This window comes from Muntiacus reevesi, chromosome 12, assembly GCF_963930625.1.
Source record: "Muntiacus reevesi chromosome 12, mMunRee1.1, whole genome shotgun sequence".
NCBI classification, from domain to species: Eukaryota; Metazoa; Chordata; class Mammalia; order Artiodactyla; family Cervidae; genus Muntiacus; species Muntiacus reevesi.
In genome coordinates this window covers 47649356-47673220 of record NC_089260.1, presented here as the reverse complement: position 1 = coordinate 47673220, position 23865 = coordinate 47649356, and the positions used below count along the sequence as shown (strand labels likewise).

Here is a 23865-nt window from a genome sequence, read left to right as displayed (position 1 = left end):
TGAAGGAGAGTTCAATAAATGGAGGATATTCCATTATAATTATAGGAACATTTTAGTAATAAGTAAGGTGGTTAACTTTCCAAACTATAATTTGACTTCACAGCTTGTTAAGTTGCTTTCTAGGTTTTTTGTTTGCTTCTTTGATTTTTTTTTTAAAGGTCTTATATTAGTAATTTAAGAAATATTTATGAATCTCTATTTGTAAGTAGTAATTTTTCCTTGATTTAACAAAGTAAGCACAATCATGCCATCAGTCATTTCATAAAATTGAGTAGGATGTCTTAAATATTTCTCTAGTCTTGAATTTATTATGAGTAAGTGACAGAAGGGGACTTTTATGATTTAATTAATTTTTTTTCTTTAGTGAAAGGGTGTACTTTTAAGTATCTTTCATATAGTCTTTTTGTTAGGAAATCTGTGTGGTTTTACTGTAGAATTTAGCAGAGACCTTGACCTTATGCATGCATAAAATCATTTCTTAAATTTCTTTAATTTAGAATGATCTTTGAAATTTCTTTTGCATTTTTGGTGCTTGCTTTATTAAGATATATTTCTATATACTGAAGAGCTGATAAAACATTGTAGATGTGCTAAATATAGCATACTTTGGGTGTGCTTAATGACTCAATCATGTCTCTTTGCAACCCTCTGGACTGTAGTCAGGCTCCTCTGTCCATGGGATTCTTCAGGCAAGAATACTGGAGTGGGTGGCCATTTCCTCCTCCAGGGGATCTTCCTGACTCAAGGATCAAATTCACATCTCCTGTGTCTCCTGCATTGCAGGCATCTTTACCTGCTGAGCCATCAGGGAAACCTGTACTTTGGGGACAGCTGTATAAAGATAAGCCACAGTTACAAGTCCAAATGTTGTTTTTAGACAACTGAAAATACAGGAAGTCAGAAACTTTTCGATAGATTTTATAGAGAATTTTTGTATGTCTTAGTCTTTAATTCTGGTTAATTCTGATTTAATCCCAAGTTATGTCTTTTAAAATGTGTAACTTTAAATGTCTCTATATTTGAATACTTTCACCGGTACATGCTCTGCTTTGTCACGTTAACTAATTCACTTCTGTCTATTGTGTTGTGGATTTGTAAGACCACCCCCAGGTTTGGCAGTTCGCTAGGACTCACAGCACTTTGTGTATGTAGTTATGTTCATGGCTGTGGTTTATTAACAGTGGAAGAATATACAGTAAAATCAGCTAATGAAAAAATTGCATGGGACAGAGTCTGAAGGAAACCAGGAGCAGGCTTCCAAGAGCCCCCTGCCAAAGACATGCTTAATTCCTGCAGTATCAAAGTGTGAAAACAGGGGTGAAGTGTTGTCTACCAGGAAAGTGCATTAGAAACTCTTTGCCCAGTGTTATTATTGGGGGCTGGTCATGTAGGCACTCTTTTCCTAGCATGTGCCCAAATTCTACACTTGCTGAGAGAAAGCAGGAGTTCAGCATAAACTCTATTGCTTGTACAAACAGTTGATGCACAGTGGGTTACACTTGCCAGTTCTGAGAATGGTGGACTCCTCCCAGTCTGTGTTCCCAGGTGCCACCTAAGGGCCATTCTTGCAAACAGTCCTTTGTTAAGGGTGGTGGTCTCAGGCCTGCTGTTTACGATTTTCTGCACGTGTGTTTGTATAGATGCAGTATAACTAAATCTGGTTGCCTGGCACTATTAACTACAAAGCTGACTTAAAGTTTATATATCCCTGTTCTTTAAGTGGTAGAAGTAAGGAATAACAATAAATTGATGTGTCAGTTTAAAAGAGAGATTTGAGTCCAAAATCAGCTGTGTTTTGATAAATTGAAATAATTTGAAATTGTGTTTTGAAAGGGATTGGGGAGGATTCTGTTTTAGATGTGGATAAAAAGTGGAAACCATGTATCTGTTCTGCCACAGTGCATATAGCAGTCAGGTTACAGTTCTGGGTAGTCTTTCCTCCACAGGGGGTGTTGAAAAGTGTGATGGAAACAAAGAGAAGATTTTATATGCTGGCTCTGTGGAGAGTGATAAGTTCCTTTTCTTCTGAAAATTGCTTTTTCTTAATATGATAAATTCACCTAAATTATTGAATAATACTTTAATAATCATACTTCTTACCAGTTGACCTCATGAGAGAGATTATAGTTTGTTAACAGTCATGAAAAGAAATATGACTTATGAAATGCTGATTTTCATGGGTGCTGATAAAGGTTGGTGTGAAAAGTCATGTTGGTTTCTTGATGTGAGAAATTAAGCTCAAGGAATCCTTGTTTGCCAAGTGGAAATAAAAAATTAATTAAAAAACACTTAAAAGTTATTTTCTGGAAATAATGCTTAAGAACAAAATAAATTAAAAAATTCTAATCTTCCTTTTTCTTATTCATGAAATTGTGAGTAAGATGAACTAATCATTTTCTGCTCATGTATCAGCCTATTTGCTTATAATGTTCTCTATTCATCTATGGGTATTATTTAGTAGTTCATGTGATTTATGGTGTTAGCAAATGTTGTGGCTTGCTACATTTGGTTTAATTTCATAGTAAGACTGCGGCTGTGTTTGTAAGTTAAAAGGCTTGTATATGCAGTGAAATAATTCTCAGAATCTGTGAATTCTGATGTAAAAGAAAGATCTCATTTTGAAATTTGACTTATCTTCATGAGAGCAAGTACTGTGTGTGTATACTCAGTGCCTGGAATAGTACTTGGCATGTAGTAGGTGCTCAATAAGTATTCTTTGACTAATTGAATAATGAAAAAGTCTTATTAGTATTTTCATATTTTTAATATTAAGATTTTCTAGAAGTTATATTGAAATAATTTATAATTGATCTCCCTTTGTTTTAAAGACCATTGAATCTAAACTCTTAGTGTCTCATTAACCAGCAGATCATATTGTCAGATGTCATTTGAGTTAATTTTCAAATGTATTTACAGTAAAACTTTGTTATAACACTTTGTTCCCTTTAATATTTCCAACATCAAATGTAAAATCACCAAAGAAAGATAAGAGAAGTCCACTGTATGTGGAACAAGCTTTATAAGCTAATATGTTTTTAAGGATGTACGGGAACAGACGAGGCAATGAGCCTCCTATGGAGTATGATGGTGATGTCACAGAACAGTCAAACATACGAATTTCATCTGCTGGAAATCAAAGGTATAGTATGTAATATAAATTCTGCCCTTCAGCCATTGCACTGTAAAACAGCAACTGCTAAAACTGGTTTGCTAGAAAACTAGAAAGGTATAGTATGTTAACAGTCTTGCTTATTAGTGAGAGAGGATTTAGGGGAAAGGAGGGGAGGGAAGAATTGTGTTATATGAAACTTTTTGGTACTTTACAGCATTCTCTTGAAGGGCAAGTTTTGATTATAAAGTGTGCCAAGGTGTTCTGAGTCCTATCATTATAAAATTTATAAATTTGAACTAATGAAAGGAGAAATAAGCATATAATTTAATGGACCAAAGATCAATTTAAGATATCTTGGAGTTATGGAGGGGACATAACTTGAAATAAATTGAAAATGTTCTTGTAATATGAGTTTCCTTTTCAAAACTATCATTTTCAACAATGAGTAGATAACATTTTTGCTTACTTCGTAAAATTAGTGCTCATACATAATTGTGTTATATTGGGGTAAAAAAGGAAATTATATGCATTTTATATTCATGTTCTTTTTCTATAGTTTTTTATCTTTTGGTGGCTTTCTTGTGTTGTACATAAGTGGTTCTGAATTTATAGTGCATAATGAAGATAATGTGTGTTAGGAAAGTTGTCTATTTTGAGTCTATCTGTATTTGGATTTTCTATTTGAGTCAAATTAAATTTACTTTGAAAGAGTTGTCTTTATTTTTTTCCCCCTTGATTCTGTCTTTCAAGGAAGGAGTTTCTTTTAAAGATGATCTTCTTTTCAGAGTGTGGGTGGTATAGATACCATCCTCTTTTTTTAGGATTTATTTATGTGTACTTATGTTCATTTTCCTTACTGGGTTAACTGTTCTTAGGAAAAAGAGTTTTATTGGGAATCTGGAGTCCATGAAGCTGGCTGAAGAAAAAGGTTCACATATTTATGTGAATGCCTTGGGGTCCCCTGAATGCCTTGGGGTCTCACTGTATAAAGAGATAAAATGCCATGATTTTACCTTTATTTTAAAAACATGTAAAAACTGTTATGTTAGTAATATCCATAGTATGTAGAAAGGCCAATAACTCACACCTACATTTCACTTTAACTTTTTTTTCCTGAAAATTGTTTGAGTCTTGATTCTTTTTGTTTTTTTGTTTTTAGTGTTCGAGACAATGAACCATCCAAACCTACTAATCGAGAGATGTGCAGTCCTTTTGCGGGAATGCTCTTTGGTGTGTACATGCCCTCCAGTTAATTAGATTTTTGTGGAGTGTTTTATAAAAGGTCTTTAGTGAGAACTCAGCATTGCAATTAGTACCACTCTTACTAATAGAAAAATTTCTTTAGTGCTTACTCTGTGATAGGCACTATTCTAAACATTTAGCATGTGTTATATAGCTCTGTCTATAATTTTAAAGCTAAATTGCTTTTATTTAGTGATGAACTTTCTGTAGATGATAAATGAAATATTAAGTTCAGTAAAATCTTTAAAATTCATATTTCACTTTATTATTGTGTTACTGTTTATTATATTCTTTTTTATATGTAATAGTTTTTTTCTTGATTCTTTTTCTTTAACTAGCATAAAAGTGCTGTACATTTTAGTTTAGTTTCCCGGAATGAAACCTTTTTATCTCTTGATAAAATCCTTTCCCATGTTCTTTCCATTTAGTTTCTGAGAAGGTGTTTTCGTCAAATAATGATTATAATCCAGATATTCTGTTTATTTTGTCAGAAATGAAGGTCATTGTTTAGGCATGTTGATTTGTTGTGTTAACTTGTTACATTTAATTTCAGAAACGGTGTGAAGAGAGAATATTTCCTGTGTGTAACTTTTAAGTAGAAAAGTGGTCTGTTCTTTGTGTAAATCTGTTAGAAAAATTGTCTGAGATTCTGTTTCAGTGAAGTATATGAAGAAATTGTAGTAAAATAATGCAATTTATATTCATTCAACGTAAAATCAATCACTAATTTAAATTTTGGCTTCGGTTCAGTTCAGTCGCTCAGTTGTGTCTGACTCTGCGACCCAATGGACTGCAGCACGCCAGGCATCCCTGTCCATTACCAATCCCTGGAGCCTGCTCATACTCATGTTCATCAAGTTGGTGATGCCATCCAACCATCTCATCCTCTGTCGTCCCCTTCTCCTCCTGCCTTCAATTTTCCCCAGCAATCCTGCCTTCAAAAATTCCCAGCAAATTTTGGCTTAGAGATATATATTTTTGTGATATTCTCACTTTTGTTTCCTTGAAATCGCTATTATGAGAAAAATGGCATAATACCCAGAATTTTATTCTAATGTCTTTAAATGAGAATTGACCAATTTAACCTATCAATAAGAGTAATGGCTTCCTTCTTAGGATTCTTTTTTTGTTAAACATGGTAAAAATTGGAGAAATGCTTTTCCGTGTTGGAAACCCAGTGACAATTTTATCAGTAAATGGATTACTCTACCCTAAAATTTTGAAGATAAATGGTATGAATTTATTATTAACCCAGGAATTATAGATTGACATTTGATAATAGCCTATTGCTTGGAATAGACTATTAAGCTCATTTAATTCAGTGATTTACTGCATGGTTGGATCTTTCTTCCCCAGCTATATTTGTGTGTCCCCTTAGGGAACTAACTCTCCCCAGAGGCAATATATTTCAACTTGAGGTGACTCTGATAGTTGCAGTATTCTCATTTCTCGTGAGCTGGAATTTGTCTTCCTTTAATTTTTCCCCAAGGATCTTGTTTGGAGCCTTTTGCTTTCTTTAAAGAATTAGGACAGTTGACTGCTGAGAGCAAAAATAATATATTGTGGGGTTTATAATGAAATCATGGATCATTCAGAAGTATGTTTTTAAATTTTCATTATTTGGGGATTTTCCTGCTGTCTTTTTGTCATTGACTGCTTGTTTAATTCCCTTGTGGGGAAAATAATTTTTAAATTTCAGTTATTTCAAAATTGAATTTTTTAAGTAAAATTTTAAACAGTGGCTCAGAATTTTGTGTCTCTTGGTGAATGTTTAATGTTTACTTGAAAGAATGTGCATTGTGTGATTGTGGAGTGTAATAGTTTATAAATGTCAAGCCATTTGGTTGATAGTGATGTTCATGTCTTTTACATCTTTAATGACTTGTTTAGAGAGAAGTGTTAACTTCCTGACTACCTTGTTCTTAGTGTACGGCCTGGAGGGATTTTCTCCGTGTTCCTGTACCTTCCGCAGTTTTACTGCATGCCCCCGACAGACAGGATCTCTCTCGCCAGTTTTCCTTGCTCAACAGTGGTTTGCTGTAGCATGTTTCTCGATGCAAGGCTGGCCCTGTGCCTTTGGTTCTCAGCAGTGAGTCTTTCTTAGTGCTCAGCTTCTCCCCAGAGTGGTAGCCAAACTCTCTTTTGTGTTTGTGGAGAGTCTTCTGTGTAAGAATTTCCTGCTTCTCCCTTAGCAGTAGCAGACCTTTGCTTTGTATGAGGGCAGAACTCTGGGTCCAAGGTTTTCTGTCCTTCAACCAATAGATTTCTGTATATGAGAGAAGAGTCTGGAATGTGGGCAGTGGGCCCATTGGTTGGTTGGTTTTGCCTCGGAATGCTGTCTTCCAGGTGTCTTGTGTTGCCCCATCTCCAGCCTCTCATGAGCGTCAGGTGAAGGCAGCAAGTGAGTGCAGATTCCCCTTGTGTCTGGGGCTTTTAGAGAAGCTACGCTGCTACTCCAACCCCACAAAAACCTTTAAGAATTCATTACCATTTCAGTTATTTTCTTTTTACCTACTTTTAAAGTGAAAGTATTAGTCACTCTGTCATTTCTGACTCTGCTACCCTGTGGACAGTAGCCTGCCAGGCTTCTCTGTCCATGGAATTCTCCAGGCAGGAATACTGGTGTGGGTTGCCATTCCCTTCTTCCAGGGGAGTTTCCTGACCCAGGGACCAAACCCAGGTGTCCTGCATTGTAGGCAGATTCCTTACTGTTAAGGCCGCTGCCCTTTTCTCCATACTCTGGTAAAGGTAAAATACTTGTCTTGTCCCATCTTTCTATGAATTGGTTTTTATACCCTTTGAAATTCAGTTTACCTGGTTGCTTATAATCTCAGCTCTCTGATGGACTTTTTAAAAGTTACGATTTTGTAGACGAGCTTTTTCCTATCCTAGGGTATGAACAGTGTTTTCTTGTGGTTTTCTACTTTCTAAGCAGAAGTAGGACTCCCTATTTGGTTCTTTATAATGGTTTCATTTTATCCTTATTTATATTACTATTTTCACTTAAATATTTGGGTAAAGTTTTGGTAGCTATCTTAACATCTTTGTTCATTGTTCCATCATCTCTGTTTCTGTGATTTTTTTTTTTCAGTTAACTTTTCTAATGGTTATGGGTCACTGTTTTGCTTTTCTGTTGTTGCATTACAGATTAGCAAGATTTAGTGGGTCAAAATGTCACACAACTGAGTTTCTGTGCGACATGAATTTTGTTGGGTCCTCTGCTCAGGATCTCATAAGGTGTCAGACAGGCTGTTTTTCATCTGGGGCCTTACAGGGGAAGAAGCGCATTCAGATTTTTGGCTCAATTCATTTTCTTGTGGCTGCATTACTAAGGTCCCTGGCTTCTTACTGTGTATCTGCTAGACACTGTCCTCAGTTCCTGGAGGCTGTCTGCTATTTCTTGCCACATGGACTTTTCCACCAAGATTGCTCATTTTATCATGCCACCAAGGAGAATCTCTGAACTCAGTGAGAACTTTTATCTGCTTATTTCAGACCCACCCAAGGTCATCTATCTCCCTTTTAATTAGTTCAGAATTGGTTTGCTGCCTTAATTAAATACATCTGCAGATTCCTTCCACATTCATTGGCTGGAAGCAAGTCATTGGTCCTGCCACACTCAGGGGAAGGTTTATACAGGAAGTTCGCACCAGAAGGCAGAGAAAGAATGTAGATATGTCTGAGAACTTTGTCTGCCATATTCATGTTTTTCTGTTACCTAAGGACCAGTCTCAGGCCTTATTTTAAACTCAGCTGGAACATCTAGAGCAGCCTTCCTGCTTGCTCCTCTTCCCTGAGTACTCTTAAAGGATCACCAAGAACTCCAGTCGAGGTGGCTGGAGCTTAAATTTCTCCCCACTTCATTGGAGGAGGTCTGTGAATTCAGTTTATGGATTCTCTGTGTTTTTTTTTTTACCCAGCCTAATGGAATTTCACTCTGCATACTCTGACTAGTTCACAGTAAAGTTCAGAGGAACCTCTTTACAGATTTCCAAAGCCCTTTTACGCTTCTTTTGGAGTCTTTGACCAAAACTTCTAGCCACTTCAGCTTTCCTAAATTTTGACCTTTATTTGCTCAATTTAACTGTTTCCCATGTTAAATTTTTTCCCTCCCTATACCTGTGAAGATTGCATGCAGGCAGAAACGGAGGGTGCTTGAAAGGTGCTCACATTTATTTACCTTCTCTCAGGTATTACGTGTGCTACCTGTCGTCCAGTGTCTGAAAAAGTTATTTCATATCTTTTGCCTAGTTTTATTATGTTTTTTTTTTAATGGAAGAAGGCTGAGTTTTGTGCTTGTTAATTCCATCATGATCTGAAGCAGAATGGACATATCTACTTTGTTTGTAAACCATTATTATTAACCTTAACATAATTTATATTACCTTATGGGAACTTCAGTGTTGCTGACATCTGTGCTTAATGGACAAAAGGAAACTAATAATTAAGGTAGTAGAGAAATTTCTGGTTCAGTTGCATTTTTGATATCCTGTGATTTGTGTAGTTTTCCAGATTTTGCATGACTGGATTTTCATGTAAGTGATACCAGAGTAAAAGGCTTGCATATTTTTTTTCTGTAGAATTGAAATAACCACTGAAATATTTTGAGCAGGGTGTCATCATCATTAGTGTTGTATTTTAGGACAGTTAATCATACGTACGTGTGCTGGATGTGTTAGAATAGGGAGGGAAGAAGTTCTGGAGACAAGTTAAAAGGTTATTGCTGCAGTTCAGGTAAAATGTAGAGTTCCTATCCAAGGGTGATGGCCATTACAGTAGAGAAGAGGGGCCTCACATGAAATAAATAAGTAAGGATGAGATAGCAAAGTTATAGTGAGATTTTGAGGCTTGATTATTAGGCTGCTAACAGAAAACAAAGGGGCAGTTGCTTTTGTGATGTCCATTTTGAATACACTTGTTAAATTTAAGGGGCTTGTGGGAAATATTACTGGAGATAGTATCCTGATCTATGGAAAGTGGCAATAGAAATTGCTCTCTTATTTAAGGTTTTTGACTAATGTAGAATTTTGAGAAGGATTAATGTGCCTTGTGTTTGACACATAGTAGTTATTCATAAATTATAAAACTAAAATTGAATTTGTAATGATTTTACCTTCTATATTTGCTGCATATGTAATAATTATACTCTGATATAATTACAGTGAAATAAAAAAATTGACTTTGCAGTTACATGTGTTACTTCAGAGTTAAGACTGCATTTTTTTTTTTTTTTTTTTTACCATTTTCTAGGGGGTGAAGATCGAGAACTTATTCAGAGAAGGAAAGAGAAATATAGACAAGAGCTATTGGAACAAATGGCTGAACAACAGAGGAACAAGAGACGGTAATGAAAGGTTTGCATTTAATAAAGATGTTTTGAATTTAAATATGTTTGTTTAAAATAACATAGTAGTAACTGTTACATGGTAAAGTAAAGGAATATTTTTCATAACACAATTCTGTGTTTGTAAATCATTCTATTTTAGTCTCCATATTGTAAATCAGCCAGGGTAATAAAACAGATACTTTGAGGGTGATCGTTTTCTTCATCACAGGTAACAAAAGAGACTGTGTGTTCATTCTGTAATAGGCCTTGCACATACTCTCATTAATTCTTCAATTTTAGGGAAACATTTAATGTTATCTACGTGCCCACTGTGTTATCCCATATATAATAGTAAGTATAAAAGTGTTTTGTCTTTTAACAGTGAAATGGTAAGCACATGTGTATGTACATGCCATATAAAAATAATCATGAGAGATCCACAGATATGTATATTGTATACAACTCTCAGAGTGTGTAATCATCCATGTAGAAAGACCTCTGAAATAATAGTTTCAGTTTAAAATTAGGGATAGATGTTCTGGATGTAGAGAATTTGAGACCTGTCACCTTTTAGTTTTGCCTTTTTCTTAGAGGAAGCCAGTATCTGTTGTCTGGTATTAGCCATATTTAATATCATTTTCTTTAACACTCTTACTGGAGAGTATCATGTTAATTTTTAATTTTTTTATCCTCCCTTTTGTGAACTGAAGATATACGTGTGCCCCAAAAGAAGTTTTTATTTGTTTTATTAAGTAAAGACTTCATTTTACTTCTTTATTCTGTGTAAATTGCTTAGACTTTGAAGTATACCAGGCACTGGCTTAGAGATATTTATTCCAACTCAATTTGCATGTAAATGCTTGTTTACTTTGCACTGAATCAGAAAATTTAGTTTTCAGAATTATTTAAGGTTTTATTGTCCATTAAAGAAATTATTTACTATTTATTTCTGGAGATGTCATTACATGGACTTCATAAGTTTGTTTCAATAATGATTCTGATTTTGACACTGTTTATTATAACCTTGTAATATATAAAACTTTAATTTTGTTTAGAGAAAAAGATTTGGATCTCAGGGTTGCAGCTTCTGGAGCACAAGACCCTGAGAAATCGGTAAGAGTTCTTGCCATCTTTTAATGTTTAATCTTTCATTCAAATAAGGCTCAGATGTAGTGGCAGGTAGAGACAGAGCATGTTGGGGAAAATGTAAGAGTAGACAAGTCTGAACAGTAATGAACTAAATTCAGTAGTCCTAACTCTTGTTTACTTCTCTAAGATAATTTTTCCCTTTTCATATATGTATTTTTAAAGTTTCTTATAAATTAGTCCTTTCACTTTATTTTCGTGCACTATTTTAGTTTAATATAAAATGAAGTTAATCTTCATTGTATTTTGATAATGTTTCTTGTATTAGAGGGGTTTCCAGAGAAACTGAATTTTTAAACTCTAGTCTTTAAGCATTTTAGTAATTTTTACTTAATGTAAATCTAGAGGTAATAACCTTATATTACTTTAATTTTTTAATTTTCATAATTGGAATGAATTATACACATCATTGCAGTTCAGTAAGGAGAAGGTAGTAATTTATTACTCTTCTCAAAAGCTGCTTTTTTTTTTTTTAGTTAGATGTGTGGAATTTATTTGCTAGGGCAAGTTTTTGTTTCATCTGTAAGAAACTTTAATTTCTTTAAAAATTACATTAAAAAGTTTGTTCTTAAAAAGAATACAGCAACTGAAAATAACTCTGTTGTAAGCAACTTTTGTCTTACTTTTTCTTATGCTAAATATAACCTGTGGATTCTTCATTTTAAAAAGTTTGATGCTGTACCAGTATCACTCCTAGTGTGCTCTTTGACTTCTCATGGAGTAAAACTTTTAAGATTAATCTGAAAAATCATTCTTGAGAAATTAAAAATGCTAGGAAAAAAGAATAAATTCCAAAACTGAATATATTTTCCTCTCAGTAAATACTTTCCAAATAGTTTTGACAGTCAAGAATTTCCTTTTAGAATCTTGAACTTTTTAATGTAATGTGGTGGCATGTTAAACCTCGCATTTATAGTTACCTTTGTGTTTGATGGATCTTCCTATTTATATTTAAACAACTTTTAGAGTGTCAGGTTGCTTTTTATGAGAATAAATAAAAATGTTACATGTAATAGTTATTTAGACCATCACTTTTGGATTTATTTTTGATGTGCAGATCTTAGAAAAGGGCACTTAAACGATTTTCCGGAGTAGAGGTTAGCAAACTATATAACCTGTGGCCACATCCATTTGCTGCTTGTCTTTGTAAAGTTTTATTACATCACACCCTCCTCGCTAATTTGCTTATATACTGTTTTGGTCTACTTTAGAAGTTAAGAAGAGATCACGTGGCTTGCAAAGTCTGATATGTTTACTAACTGGCTCCTCACAGAAAATGTTTGCTTACTCTGCTCTAGAGAAACTTTAATGTTAGAATACTTTGAAGACAATTGAGAGTAGTGAAGCAGCATAGTGTTGTAGTATAATAGAGTTTTATATTTAGAATTAATATCTGGCTCTAGTCTTTGCTTATTTATTAATGGTGAAACCTTAGGTGATAAATGTACTTTCAAGGAGACTCGGTTACTCATTTTATAAAATAAGAATTGAATCTTAATAATCTCTTATAGCTGTAAAATTCTGTTGTGTGTGCTCAATCGTGTCTTATTCTTTGTGACCCTATGGACTGTAGCCCTCCAGGCTCCTCTGTCCATGGGATTCTCCAGACAAGAATACTGGAGTGGGTTGCCATTTCCTCCAGGGGATCTTCCAAACCCTAGGATCAAACCCAGGTCTCCTGCATTGGCAGGCAGATTCTTTACCACTGAGCCACCTGGGAAATCCCAAACTTTTCTGTCTCTGCTCTGTGTCTACCTTAAGTACCTGCTGGCAGTCTGGGATAGAGGGTCTTTTGAGATCTCTTCCACCTTTAAATTTATGATTACATGTGACACACAGATTTTTTCTCTTTATTTTAGCCTGATAGACTAAAGCAGTTTAGTGTGGCACCAAGACACTTTGAAGAGACGATACCACCTGAGAGACCCAGAGTAGCTTTCCAGACACCTCTCCCTCCTCTGTCCACCCCATCTGTCCTACCCATCCCATCAGTTTCCTCCATCCCATCTCAGAACGAAGATGTGCACAGTGGACTCAGCAGCATTCTTGGTGACATGGTGCCTCCCAGGTGCTTGTTTAAAATGTTTTGTGTTTGGGAATTAGGTAAGGTATCATTATTTTTTATATTTAGAAGTAGTTGCTGAAGCAGATGATGGTATCCTTCAGAGATTTTCATACAGTTAATGGATTTTGTCAAATAATGTCTGTTAAAATTTGTTTTCATTGTTGATCTTTTCTCTGTTAAAAAAACAAGGGAAATTCTTATAACATTCTTTTATTGTTTAAAGATGCTTCAGTATTTTTAAAATGTGTAACTAAATATATTTAGTATTTAGTTTTAGGTCATATTTTGGAATATCTGTTTTTAATAGCTTTTAACATATAAAACCTGGACATTTTCAATTTCGTGATTTCCACTTGGCAAACATTGAATACTTCCTTCAGTTAATGCAGAAAAAGTTTCTAATGTGACTGTTTTATATATATTACTTTAGTTTGTTTTCTTCAACTCTTTCTCTGTGATTACTTACAGGCTATGCAACTCAAGTATCTGAAATAAAGTGTTGAGATTATAAAACCTGTAATTTAGGTATTAGGGTAAAAATTTGATGTCATAGGTAAAAGGCATCATACTATATTGGACTAAACATAAAGAAAATCTTGTTAATATTGGTATTTTCTGGTCTATACTTTCTTCTCTCAGTAGGATTTTTGCTTATTTTTTGTTCACTACTAATGTATTAATTGACAGATTGCATTTAATCAGGTGTTTTTCCTTTTTAACATTGATATTTTCTGGCCTATACATTCCTTCAGTATGACTTGGTATCATCTTTTATTTACTGCTAACAAATTGTCTGACCATGTTTACTGTATTTATCAGATGTTTGGTTCGTTTCATCTGATGGCTTCCCGACTCAAAAGGCTAGGTGGGATTGAAATTACAGATCATGGTATGATGATATCAGCGTTGACTTAGGGATTAATATGGCTGCTTCACTGCCTGGAGTTTGGGCAAACTGTACTTTTATTGAACTTCAGTTTTCTCACTTGTTGAAGTAGAATAGTAACATACATATGTGTGTGTGAGTGTGTGTATGTTTTTTAGTCTACAGTTAGAGGATTGTGATGAGGATTAAATCTTCCATAAATCTCTAAAACTTTAAACTTTAATGATACTGAAAGTTTCCTTTTATAGTAATTTTTCAGCTGTTTTGTTGATGTATCTACAGAGTGAGGACAGTAAGATTAAACACATAAATGCTTAGTAAATGTGAAGAGTATTCATGACTGAAGAGAACTTTAATGCCTTCTCAGCTCTTCAGAATTATTTTGAAGTATACAAAGGAGAAGCTAAGATACACACTCAAATGTGAAGACATTCTAGGATGCCTCCTTTCTCTTTCTGTTCATCTAGAGGAATCTGCTTTTTACCTTTTACCAAATGGAAAATACTGCCCTGGTGGAAATACAGAGATACTTCTTAATCATTAATGAAGTGCTGATACAGACATTTTCAGAAGTTATAACTTTATGAAGTGCTGAAAATTAAGTCAAAAATTTACTGTTGATATTTAAGTAGTTTCTTTTTCACATTATAGTTTAATTCCTTTGAAAGAACAATACATTTTTAGAGTTAAAAAAATACACCTTTCTCTCAGTCACATGGAACCACTTGTAATCCCATTCTGTACCTCTGCCTTTTCTTCTTCTTGTATCCTCCTTGTCTGTGATTCATTCTGGCAGCGTGGCTGAAGCATTGCCTTTCCTGGAAAGCTTCCTTATACTTCCTCCTCTTCTCTATGTGATCCAAATGTTCCTACTCCATATAATCTAAATATTCCTGTTCTTTTAACACCCCGTGTCTCCTTGTGTTGCTTCATCTGCTCTGTGCTGTATGCTGTGCTAAGCTGCTTCAGTCGTGTCCAAATCTTTGCAGCCCCATGGACTGTAGCCCACCAGACTTCTCTGTCCATGAGATTCTCCAGGCAGGAATACTGGAGTCGGTTGCCAGGCCCTCCTCCAGGGGACCTTCCCAACCCAGGGATTGGACTTGTGTATCATTATGTCTCCTGCATTAGCAGGCAGGTTTTTTTTTTGTTTTTTACTATTAGTGCCACCTGGGAAACCCCTTCATTTGCTGTACTCTGCTATAATGGCTGTATTATTTCTGAAGGACAGAGACCATATTTGTTCAATACTGGCAGATGGTGACAAATTAGATACTCATTGAGTAACTGTGGTACCTTAAATTCTGAAATTTTATATTTTTTGCTTTTTGAATTATAATTTTTGATGAGATTGGAGTAAGACGGTGACTTTTTCTAAAGTAGAAATTAGATTTTCAGTAAGATTTTTGTGAAAGAATAATAATATCTTGATTTTTTTTTTTAAGTTGCAATGAAATATGAGAAGAATTTCCCAATTTTCTATTGGTACAGAGTTGCACCTCTGCCTCCACCTCCCATGCTGCCCCCTTTGGCTACGAACTACCGAACTCCTTACGATGACGTGTACTATTTCTATGGGGCCAGGAATACTTTGGATCCTGGTCTTGCTTATTGTAAGTTATCTGTGGGATAAACATTATTGTCCAGCAGTTCAGTCAGGAAAATTGGTTTCTGTGCAAGAAAAATATATCAATGAGGAAAAGCACAGCTTTACTTAATTCCAATATTATATATTTATTGATTTAGTAAATGCTCTACTTTAAAACTCAGTTATAATTCATAGTTATTTCCTATTTATCTAGATTTGAGAAATAACTATTTCATGTTTTCTTGCATTATTCTTTGCTAACCCTTAACTCAGAAGGAAATGTGGGTTTTTTCCCTTAGGTAGCATTTTCCTTTAGGGATAAAGTGTTATTAAGTGAGTACTCTGACACAAATGTGTTTGTTTTCTTTTTAGATGGTTCAGGGATGATGGGAGTACAGCCTGCTCCTGCTGCTTATGTTACAGCTCCTGTTACCCACCAACCAGCACAGCCTATCATCACCCACCAACCAGTACAGCCTATCCTGTAAGTAGTTAAAATAATACAGTTTCAAGATTAATTTGTCTTCCACTGAACCTGTATTATTCAGTGCACTCTTTTTTCTTCAGAACAGATATAACTTATTTTAATTTCCATTTATTACATATCCAGTGCACAATGCTGGAAAAGATCGAGGGCAGGGGGCCACACAGGATGAAATGTTGGATGGCATCACCCACTCAGTGGACATGAATTTGAAGAAACTGCGAGAGGTAGTGAAGGACAGGGAAGCCTGGCATGCTGTAGTTCATGAGGTTGCAAAGAGTCAGACACAACTTAGTGACTGAATAACAACAATGTTATGTGTAGTGCTTCTAAGTCAGGGTTTCGTATTTCATAGAAAGCACATTTAAAAAATTAAGAATAATCTCTCTTTCTTTTATTAGGAAAGTCATTTGTGTGTCTTATTGATAAATAAGAGTACAAACAAATGTGTAAAAAATTGAAGTCACCTAAAATCTCATTCATCCACAGATAGATATATCTAAATATGTATTCAGGAACCTGTTTTATGTACAAATACAACCAGAAAAATATATACAGAACACACTATAGCATCATTTAAAAAAAATGACCTTTTTATTTAGAGATAAGCATAGATTCCTATGGTGAAATTATAAGAAGCAATATAGAGACATCTTGTGTACCCTTTAGTTTCTTTCAGCATTTTCAATATTCAGTTGCTAATATTTTGCAAAACTGTGTTCAGTGTCACTCAGATATATAACTCTGGATACAGTCAAGATACACTCCCATCATTGCAGGGATTCCTCAAGATGCCCTCTTATAGCCAGACATAGTTCTGTCCTGTCCCTGTTCTCTCCTTAGCCACTGGCAATAACTGATCCAGTTTCTATTTCTGTAATACTTCAAGCATGTTTTATAAGTGGATTTATATAATATGTAACCTTTGGAGGTTGACTTTTTAGAGTTAGCATAACTGTCTGGAGATTCATCCAGGTTTTTGCATCTGTAAATAGTTCATTTGTTTTGTTAGTAGTGTTCAGTGGTGGGGACGTACCGCAGTTTAACCATTCACTTATTAAAGATCATCTAAGTTATTATGAATAGAGCTGCTGCAGACATTCTTGTACAGGTTTTTTTTTTTTTTTTTTTTTTGTAAACACAGTCTTTATTTCTTTAGGATATTGCCTAGGAGTGTTTGTTATTGTTGGGTTGTATAGTAGTTACAAGCCTACTTTTGTAAGAAACTGCCAGACAGTTTTCAGAGAGACTGTACTATTTTCCTTTTGTATCAGCAATGTATTAAAAACCTGGTTTTTTAAAAACAAATGAGCAAACACCTGGTTTCTTCATAGCTTCCCCAATATTTGGCATGTGACTTGTGTTTAGGCCATTCTGATAGGTGTATAGTGATTGAGTTTTTAATGTAGTTTCCTAATAATGATAATGTTGAACGTCTTTTCATGCGTTTATTTACCATCTGTAAATCTTTGGTGAAACATCTGTTGATGTGGCTCAGATGGTAAAAAATCTGCCTGCAGTGTAGGAGACCCAGGTTCAATCCCTGGGTCGGGAAGATGCCCTGGAGTAGGGAATGACAACGCACTCTAGTATTCTTTCCTGGAGAATCCTGTGGACAGAGGAACCTGGTGGGCTACAGTCCATGGGGTTGCAAAGAGTTCGACATGACTGAGTGACTCAGACTTTCACTTTTCACTTTTTTACTTTCTGTTGTTGTCTTTTCCACATTTTCCAATTGGAGTGTTTTTTTTTTTTAACTACTGAGTTTTTAAGAGTTCTTCATATATCCTAAATATTAGTTCTTTGTCAGATATGCGGTTTGCAAATATTTTCTCTCGGTCTAAAGTTTGTCTTTTCATCCTTTTGGTAGGGTACTTGTAAATTTTAAATAAGTGCAATCTATCAGCTTTTTTTCTGAGGATCATGCTTTTAGTATCAGGTCTCTAGGTACTTGTTTCCTAGGCCTGGATCCAAAAGATTTTCTATTGTTTTGTTTTCCCTGAAAGTTTTTATAGTTTTTACATTTAGCTTCATAATCCATTTTGAGTTATTTTTTGGGTAAGGTGTTAGATTTAGGTCAGAGTACCCATTCCCTGCCATGTGAGTGTGCAGTAGCTCCCAGAACCATTGGTTGACAAGATCGTATTTCCTGGGAATTGGTTTTACACCTTTGTCAAAAACAGTTGGGCATGTTTGTGTGAGTCTCTTTCTGGGATTATTCTCTTGCATTGTTCTGTGTGTCTGTCCTTGTGTTGGTAAAACTTGATAATTGTAGCTCTGTAGAAGTTAGGAAATTGAGAAGTATGAGTTCTTCAAATTTGTATTTCTTTTCCAAGATTCTTTTTTGACCATTCTAGATCCTTTGTATTTCCATGTGAATCTTACTTGGGATGAGCAGCTCAGTTTGAGATTTTGATGGAGAGTATATAAAATCTGTAAATCTGTTTAGTGTTCAGTTCAGTCACTCAGTTGTGTACGACTCTTTGTGACCCCATGGACTGCAGCATGCCAGGCTTCCCTGTCCCTCACCAGCTCCTGGAGTTTACTCAAACTCATGTCCATTGAGTCGGTGAAGCTATCCAACCGTCTCATCCTCTGTTGTCCCCTTCTCCTTCCACCTTCAATCTTTCCCAGCATCAGGGTCTTTTCAAATGCATCAGTTCTTTGCATCAGTGGCCAAAGTATTGGAGTTTCAGCTTCAGCATCAGTCCTTCCAATGAATATTCAGGACTGATCTTCTTTAGGAAGGACTGGTTGGATCTCTTTGCAGTCCAAGGGACTCTCAAGAGTCTTCTCCACCACCGCAGTTCAAAAGCATCAATTTTTCTGCGCTCAGCTTTCTTTATAGTCCAACTCTATATCCATACAGGACTACTGGAAAAACCACAGCTTTGACTAGACGGACCTTTGTTGGCAAGGTAATGTCTCTGCTTTTTAATATGCTGTCTAGGTTGGTCATAACGTTTCTTCCAAGGGGCAAGCGTCTTTTAATTTCATGGCTGCAGTCATCATCTGCAGTGATATTGGAGCCCCCCAAAATAAAGTCTCTCACTGTTTCCATTATTTCCCCATCTATTTGCCATGAAGTGATGGGACCAGATGCCATGATCTTTGTTTTCTGAATGTTGAGCTTTAGGCCTACTTTTTCATTCTCGTCTTTCACTTTCATCAAGAGGCTCTTTAGTTCTTCTTCGCTTTCTGCCATAAGGGTGGTGTCATCTGCATATCTGAGGTTATTAATATTTTTCCTGGCATCTTGATTCCAGCTTGTGCTTCATCCACCCCAGCATTTCTCATGATGTACTCTGCATATAAGTTAAATAAGCAGGGTGACAATATACAGCCTTGATGTACTCCTTTTCCTATTTGGAACCAGTCTGTTGTTCCATGTGCAGTTCTAACTATTGCCTCCTGACCTGCATACAGGTTTCTCAAGAGGAGGTCAGGTGGTCTGCTATTCACATCTCTCTCAGAATTTTCCACAGTTTGTTGTGGTCCACACACATGCAAACTATTAGTAAAATGAATTCAGCACAGTAGCAAAATACAAAGTCAACACAAAAAATTAGTTGCAAGTCTACACACAAACAATAAGCAACCTGAAAAAGAAATTACAATAACAATTCTATTTATAATAGCATCAAAAAAAGACAACTTAGGATTTAACTTGACCAAAGCACTAAAAGACTTGTACAGTGAAAATTACAAAACACTGCTCTAAAGAATTTAAAGAGGACATAAATAAATGGAAACACACCCTTTGTTCACGGATTGGGAAACTTACTATCGTTAAGATGTGAAAACTACCCAAAATGATCTACAGATTCAACACAAGCCCTATCAAAATCCTAATGACCTTTTTTGCTGAATTAGAAAAACTCTTCCCCAAATTTATATGGTATCTCAAGGGACTCCAAATAGCTAAATAAATTTTGAAACAAAACAAGCTAGAGGACTCCCATTTCTTGATTTCAAAAGATAGTACAAAGCTACAGTAGTCAAAATAGCACAAGACTGGCATATAGACAGGTACAACAATTGAACAGAATAGAAAATTGAGAAATAAATTCACATATAAAGTCAAATGATTCTTGACAAGGGTACCAAGATCATACAATGGGAAATGGACAGTCTTTTCAATAAATGGTGCTGTAAAAATGATATCCACATGCAAAGAATGAAACTGGACCCTTACTTAACACTGTATACAAAAGGTAACTCAAAATCACAGTCCTCAACGGAAAACCCAGAACTGCAATGCTGAGAAGAAAATGCAGGGCAAAAGGTTCACAACCCTGGATTTGGCAATGATTTTTTAGATATGACACCAAACACACGCAAGAAATGAAAAGACAAACTGGACTTCACAAAAATTAAAACTATGTATGAATCTATAGCATTGCTACATGTCAACAGAGTAAAAAGATAATATCCAGAATGAGAGAAAACATTTGCAAATTACACATCTGATAAGGGATTCATATCCAGAGTATATAAAGACTCTTAAAAACATAACAACAAAAAAAAATAAAGTATCTGATTCAAAAATGAGCAAATAACTTGAAAAGACATTCTCCAAAGACAGACAAATGGCCAAAAAGCACATTGAAAGATGTTCAACATTGATAATCACAGAGAAATGAAAATCAAAGACACAATGAGATCCATATCACCCCCATTAAGATGGCGACTAACAAAACAAAAACAAAAACCAGTAACTGTTGGTGAGGATGTGTGAAGGTCAGAACCTTGTGCACAGCTGGGGGGGGATATACAATAGGGTAGCTTCTGTAGAAAACAGTACAGTGGTGTTTCAAAATATTAAAAATAGAATGACCATATGATCCAGCAACTCCACTTCTGAGTATACACCTAAGAACTGAGAGCGGAGTCTCAAACAGACAGCTGTACACCCATAGTCACGGCAGCCAGTTCACAACACTTAAACTGTAGAAGCAACCAAGTACTCATCACTGGATGAGTAGATAAGCAAAATACGGTAAATACACAAAAAACAAAATATTACTCAGTTTTATAAAGGAAGGAAGTTTTCTGGGAACCAACATCCCATAAGCCATGTAACATGACAAAAAAGTAAGGAAATTTTGACTTATGTCACAATATGGATAAACTTTGAGAATATTATGGTTAAGTAATAAAAGTCACACACACAAATCGTGTATGATTTCATTTTTATGAGGTACCTAAAATCATAGGAAAAGTAGAATATGGTTGCCAGGAACATAGGGGAGAGGAAATAGGGAGATATCATTTAATAGGTATAGAGTTTCAGTTTTGCAAGATGAAAAATTCTGGAAACAGATGATGGTAATGGCTACTCAACAGTATGAATGTACTTAACATAACTGAACTATATACTACAAATGTTTACAAATGATAAAATAAATGTTATGGGTATGTTACCATAATAAAAAAAATGAAAAAATCTTAAGATGGTAATACTACACAGTACTAAATGCAGTACTTGAATGCAATCTCAAAAACGACAGAATGATCTCTGTTTGTTTCCAAGGCAAGCCATCAATACCACAGTAATCCAAGTCTATGCCCCGACCAGTAATGCTGAAGAAGCTGAAGTTGAACAGTTCTATGAAGACCATACAAGACCTTCTAGAACTAACACCCAAAAAAGATACCCTTCTCATTACAGGGGACTGGAATGCAAAAGTAGGAAGTCAAGAAACACCTGGGGTAACAGGCAAATTTGGCCTTAGAGTACAGAATGAAGCAGGGCAAAGGCTAACTGAGTTCTGCCAAGAGAACACAATGGTCATAGCAAACACCCTCTCCAACAACACAAGAGAAGACTCTACACATGGATATCACCAGATGGTCAACACTGAAATCAGATCAATTATATTCTTTGCAGCCAAAGATGGAGAAGCTCTACACAGTCAGCAAAAACAAGACCGGGAGCTGACTGTGGCTCAGATCATGAACTCCTTATTGCCAAATTCAGACTAAAATTGAAGAAAGTGGAGAAAACCACTAGATCATTCAGGTAAATCCCTTACAAATAAACAGTGGAAGTGAGAAATACATTCAAGAGATTAGATCTGATGGAGGGAGTGCCTGATCAACTATGGACGGAGGTTCGTGACACTGTACAGGAGACAGGGAACAAGACCATCCCCAAGAAAAAGAAATGCAAAACAGCAAAATGGCGGTCAGAGGTCATCTTACAAATAGCTGTGAAAAGAAGGGAAGTGAAAAGCAAAAGGAGAAAAGGAAAGATATTCCCATTTGAATGCAGAGTTCCAAAGAATAGCAAGGAGAGGTAAGAAAGCCTTCCTCAGTAATCAGTGCAAAGAAATAGAGGAAAACAATAGAATGGGAAATACTAGAGATCTCTTCAAGAAAATTAGAGATACCATGGGAACATTTCATGCAAAGATCGGCTCAACAAAGGTCAGAAAAGGTACGGACCGAACAGAAGCAGAAGACATTAAGAAGAGGTGGCAAGAATACACAGAACTGTACAAAAAAGATCTTCACGACCCAGATAATCACGATGGTGTGATCACTCACCTAGAGCCAGACATCCTGGAATGTGAAGTCAAGTGGACCTTGGGAAGCATCACTATGAACAAAGCTAGTGGAGGTGATGGAATTCCAGTTGAGCTAGTTCAAATCCTAAAAGATGATTCTGTGAAAATGCTGCACTCAATATGCCAGCAAGTTTGGAAAACTCAGCAGTGGCCACAGGACTGGAAAAGGTCAGTTTTCATTCCAATCCCAAAGAAAGGCAATGCCAAAGAATGCTCAAACTACTAAACAATTGCATTCATCTCACAAGCTAGCAAGGTAATGCTCAAAATTCTCCAAGCCAGACTTCAACAGTACGTAAACCGTGAACTTCCACATGTTTAAGCTGGATTTAGCAAAGGCAGAGGAACCAGAGATCAAATTGCCAACATCTGCTGGATCATCAAAAAAGCAAGAGAATTCCAGAAAAACATCTACTTCTGCTTTACTGACTATGTCAAAGTCTTTGACTGTGTGGATCACCACAAACTAGAAAATTCTGAAAGAGATGGGAATACCAGACCACCTGACCTGCCTCCTGAGAAATCTATATGCAGGTCAGCAAGCAACAGTTAGAACTTCACATGGAACAACAGACTGGTTCCAAATAGGGAAAGGAGTACATCTAGGCTGTATATTGTCACCCTGCTTATTTAACTTATATGCAGAGTACATCATGAGAAATGCTGGGGTGGATGAAGCACAAGCTGGAATCAAGATGCCAGGAAAAATATTAATAACCTCAGATATGCAGATGACACCACCCTTATGGCAGAAAGCGAAGAAGAACTAAAGAGCCTCTTGATGAAAGTGAAAGACGAGAATGAAAAAGTAGGCCTAAAGCTCAACATTCAGAAAACAAAGATCATGGCATCTGGTCCCATCACTTCATGGCAAATAGATGGGGAAATAATGGAAACAGTGAGAGACTTTATTTTGGGGGGCTCCAATATCACTGCAGATGATGACTGCAGCCATGAAATTAAAAGACGCTTGCCCCTTGGAAGAAACGTTATGACCAACCTAGACAGCATATTAAAAAGCAGAGACATTACCTTGCCAACAAAGGTCCGTCTAGTCAAAGCTGTGGTTTTTCCAGTAGTCCTGTATGGATATGAGAGTTGGACTATAAAGAAAGCTGAGCGCAGAAAAATTGATGCTTTTGAACTGCGGTGGTGGAGAAGACTCTTGAGAGTCCCTTGGACTGCAAAGAGATCCAACCAGTCCTTCCTAAAGAAGATCAGTCCTGAATATTCATTGGAAGGACTGATGCTGAAGCTGAAACTCCAATACTTTGGCCACTGATGCAAAGAACTGATGCATTTGAAAAGACCCTGATGCTGGGAAAGATTGAAGGCAGGAGAAGAAGGGGATGACAGAAGATGAGATGGTTGGATGGCATCACTAACTCAATGGACATGAGTTTGAGTAAACTCCGGGAGTTGGTGATGGACAGGGGGGCCTGGTGTG

At 35.9% G+C, this 23865-nt stretch overlaps 1 protein-coding gene across 11 annotated transcripts in view; it reads left to right on the top strand.

The window, feature by feature from the left end:
* CSPP1 (centrosome and spindle pole associated protein 1) overlaps window positions 1-23865 on the top strand; it is a 116847-nt gene that overhangs the window by 39965 nt on the left and 53017 nt on the right. For 8 of the 11 annotated variants that reach the window (XM_065903498.1, XM_065903495.1, XM_065903494.1 and 5 more), the window contains 7 exons: window positions 3041-3139; window positions 4272-4342; window positions 9605-9698; window positions 10736-10793; window positions 12686-12894; window positions 15269-15390; window positions 15738-15849. In XM_065903498.1, coding sequence (XP_065759570.1) covers window positions 3041-3139; window positions 4272-4342; window positions 9605-9698; window positions 10736-10793; window positions 12686-12894; window positions 15269-15390; window positions 15738-15849 — 765 coding nt within the window. The remainder of the gene's footprint in view (window positions 1-3040; window positions 3140-4271; window positions 4343-9604; window positions 9699-10735; window positions 10794-12685; window positions 12895-15268; window positions 15391-15737; window positions 15850-23865) is intronic. The other 3 variants (XM_065903500.1, XM_065903502.1, XM_065903496.1) reach the window with 2 other exon arrangements.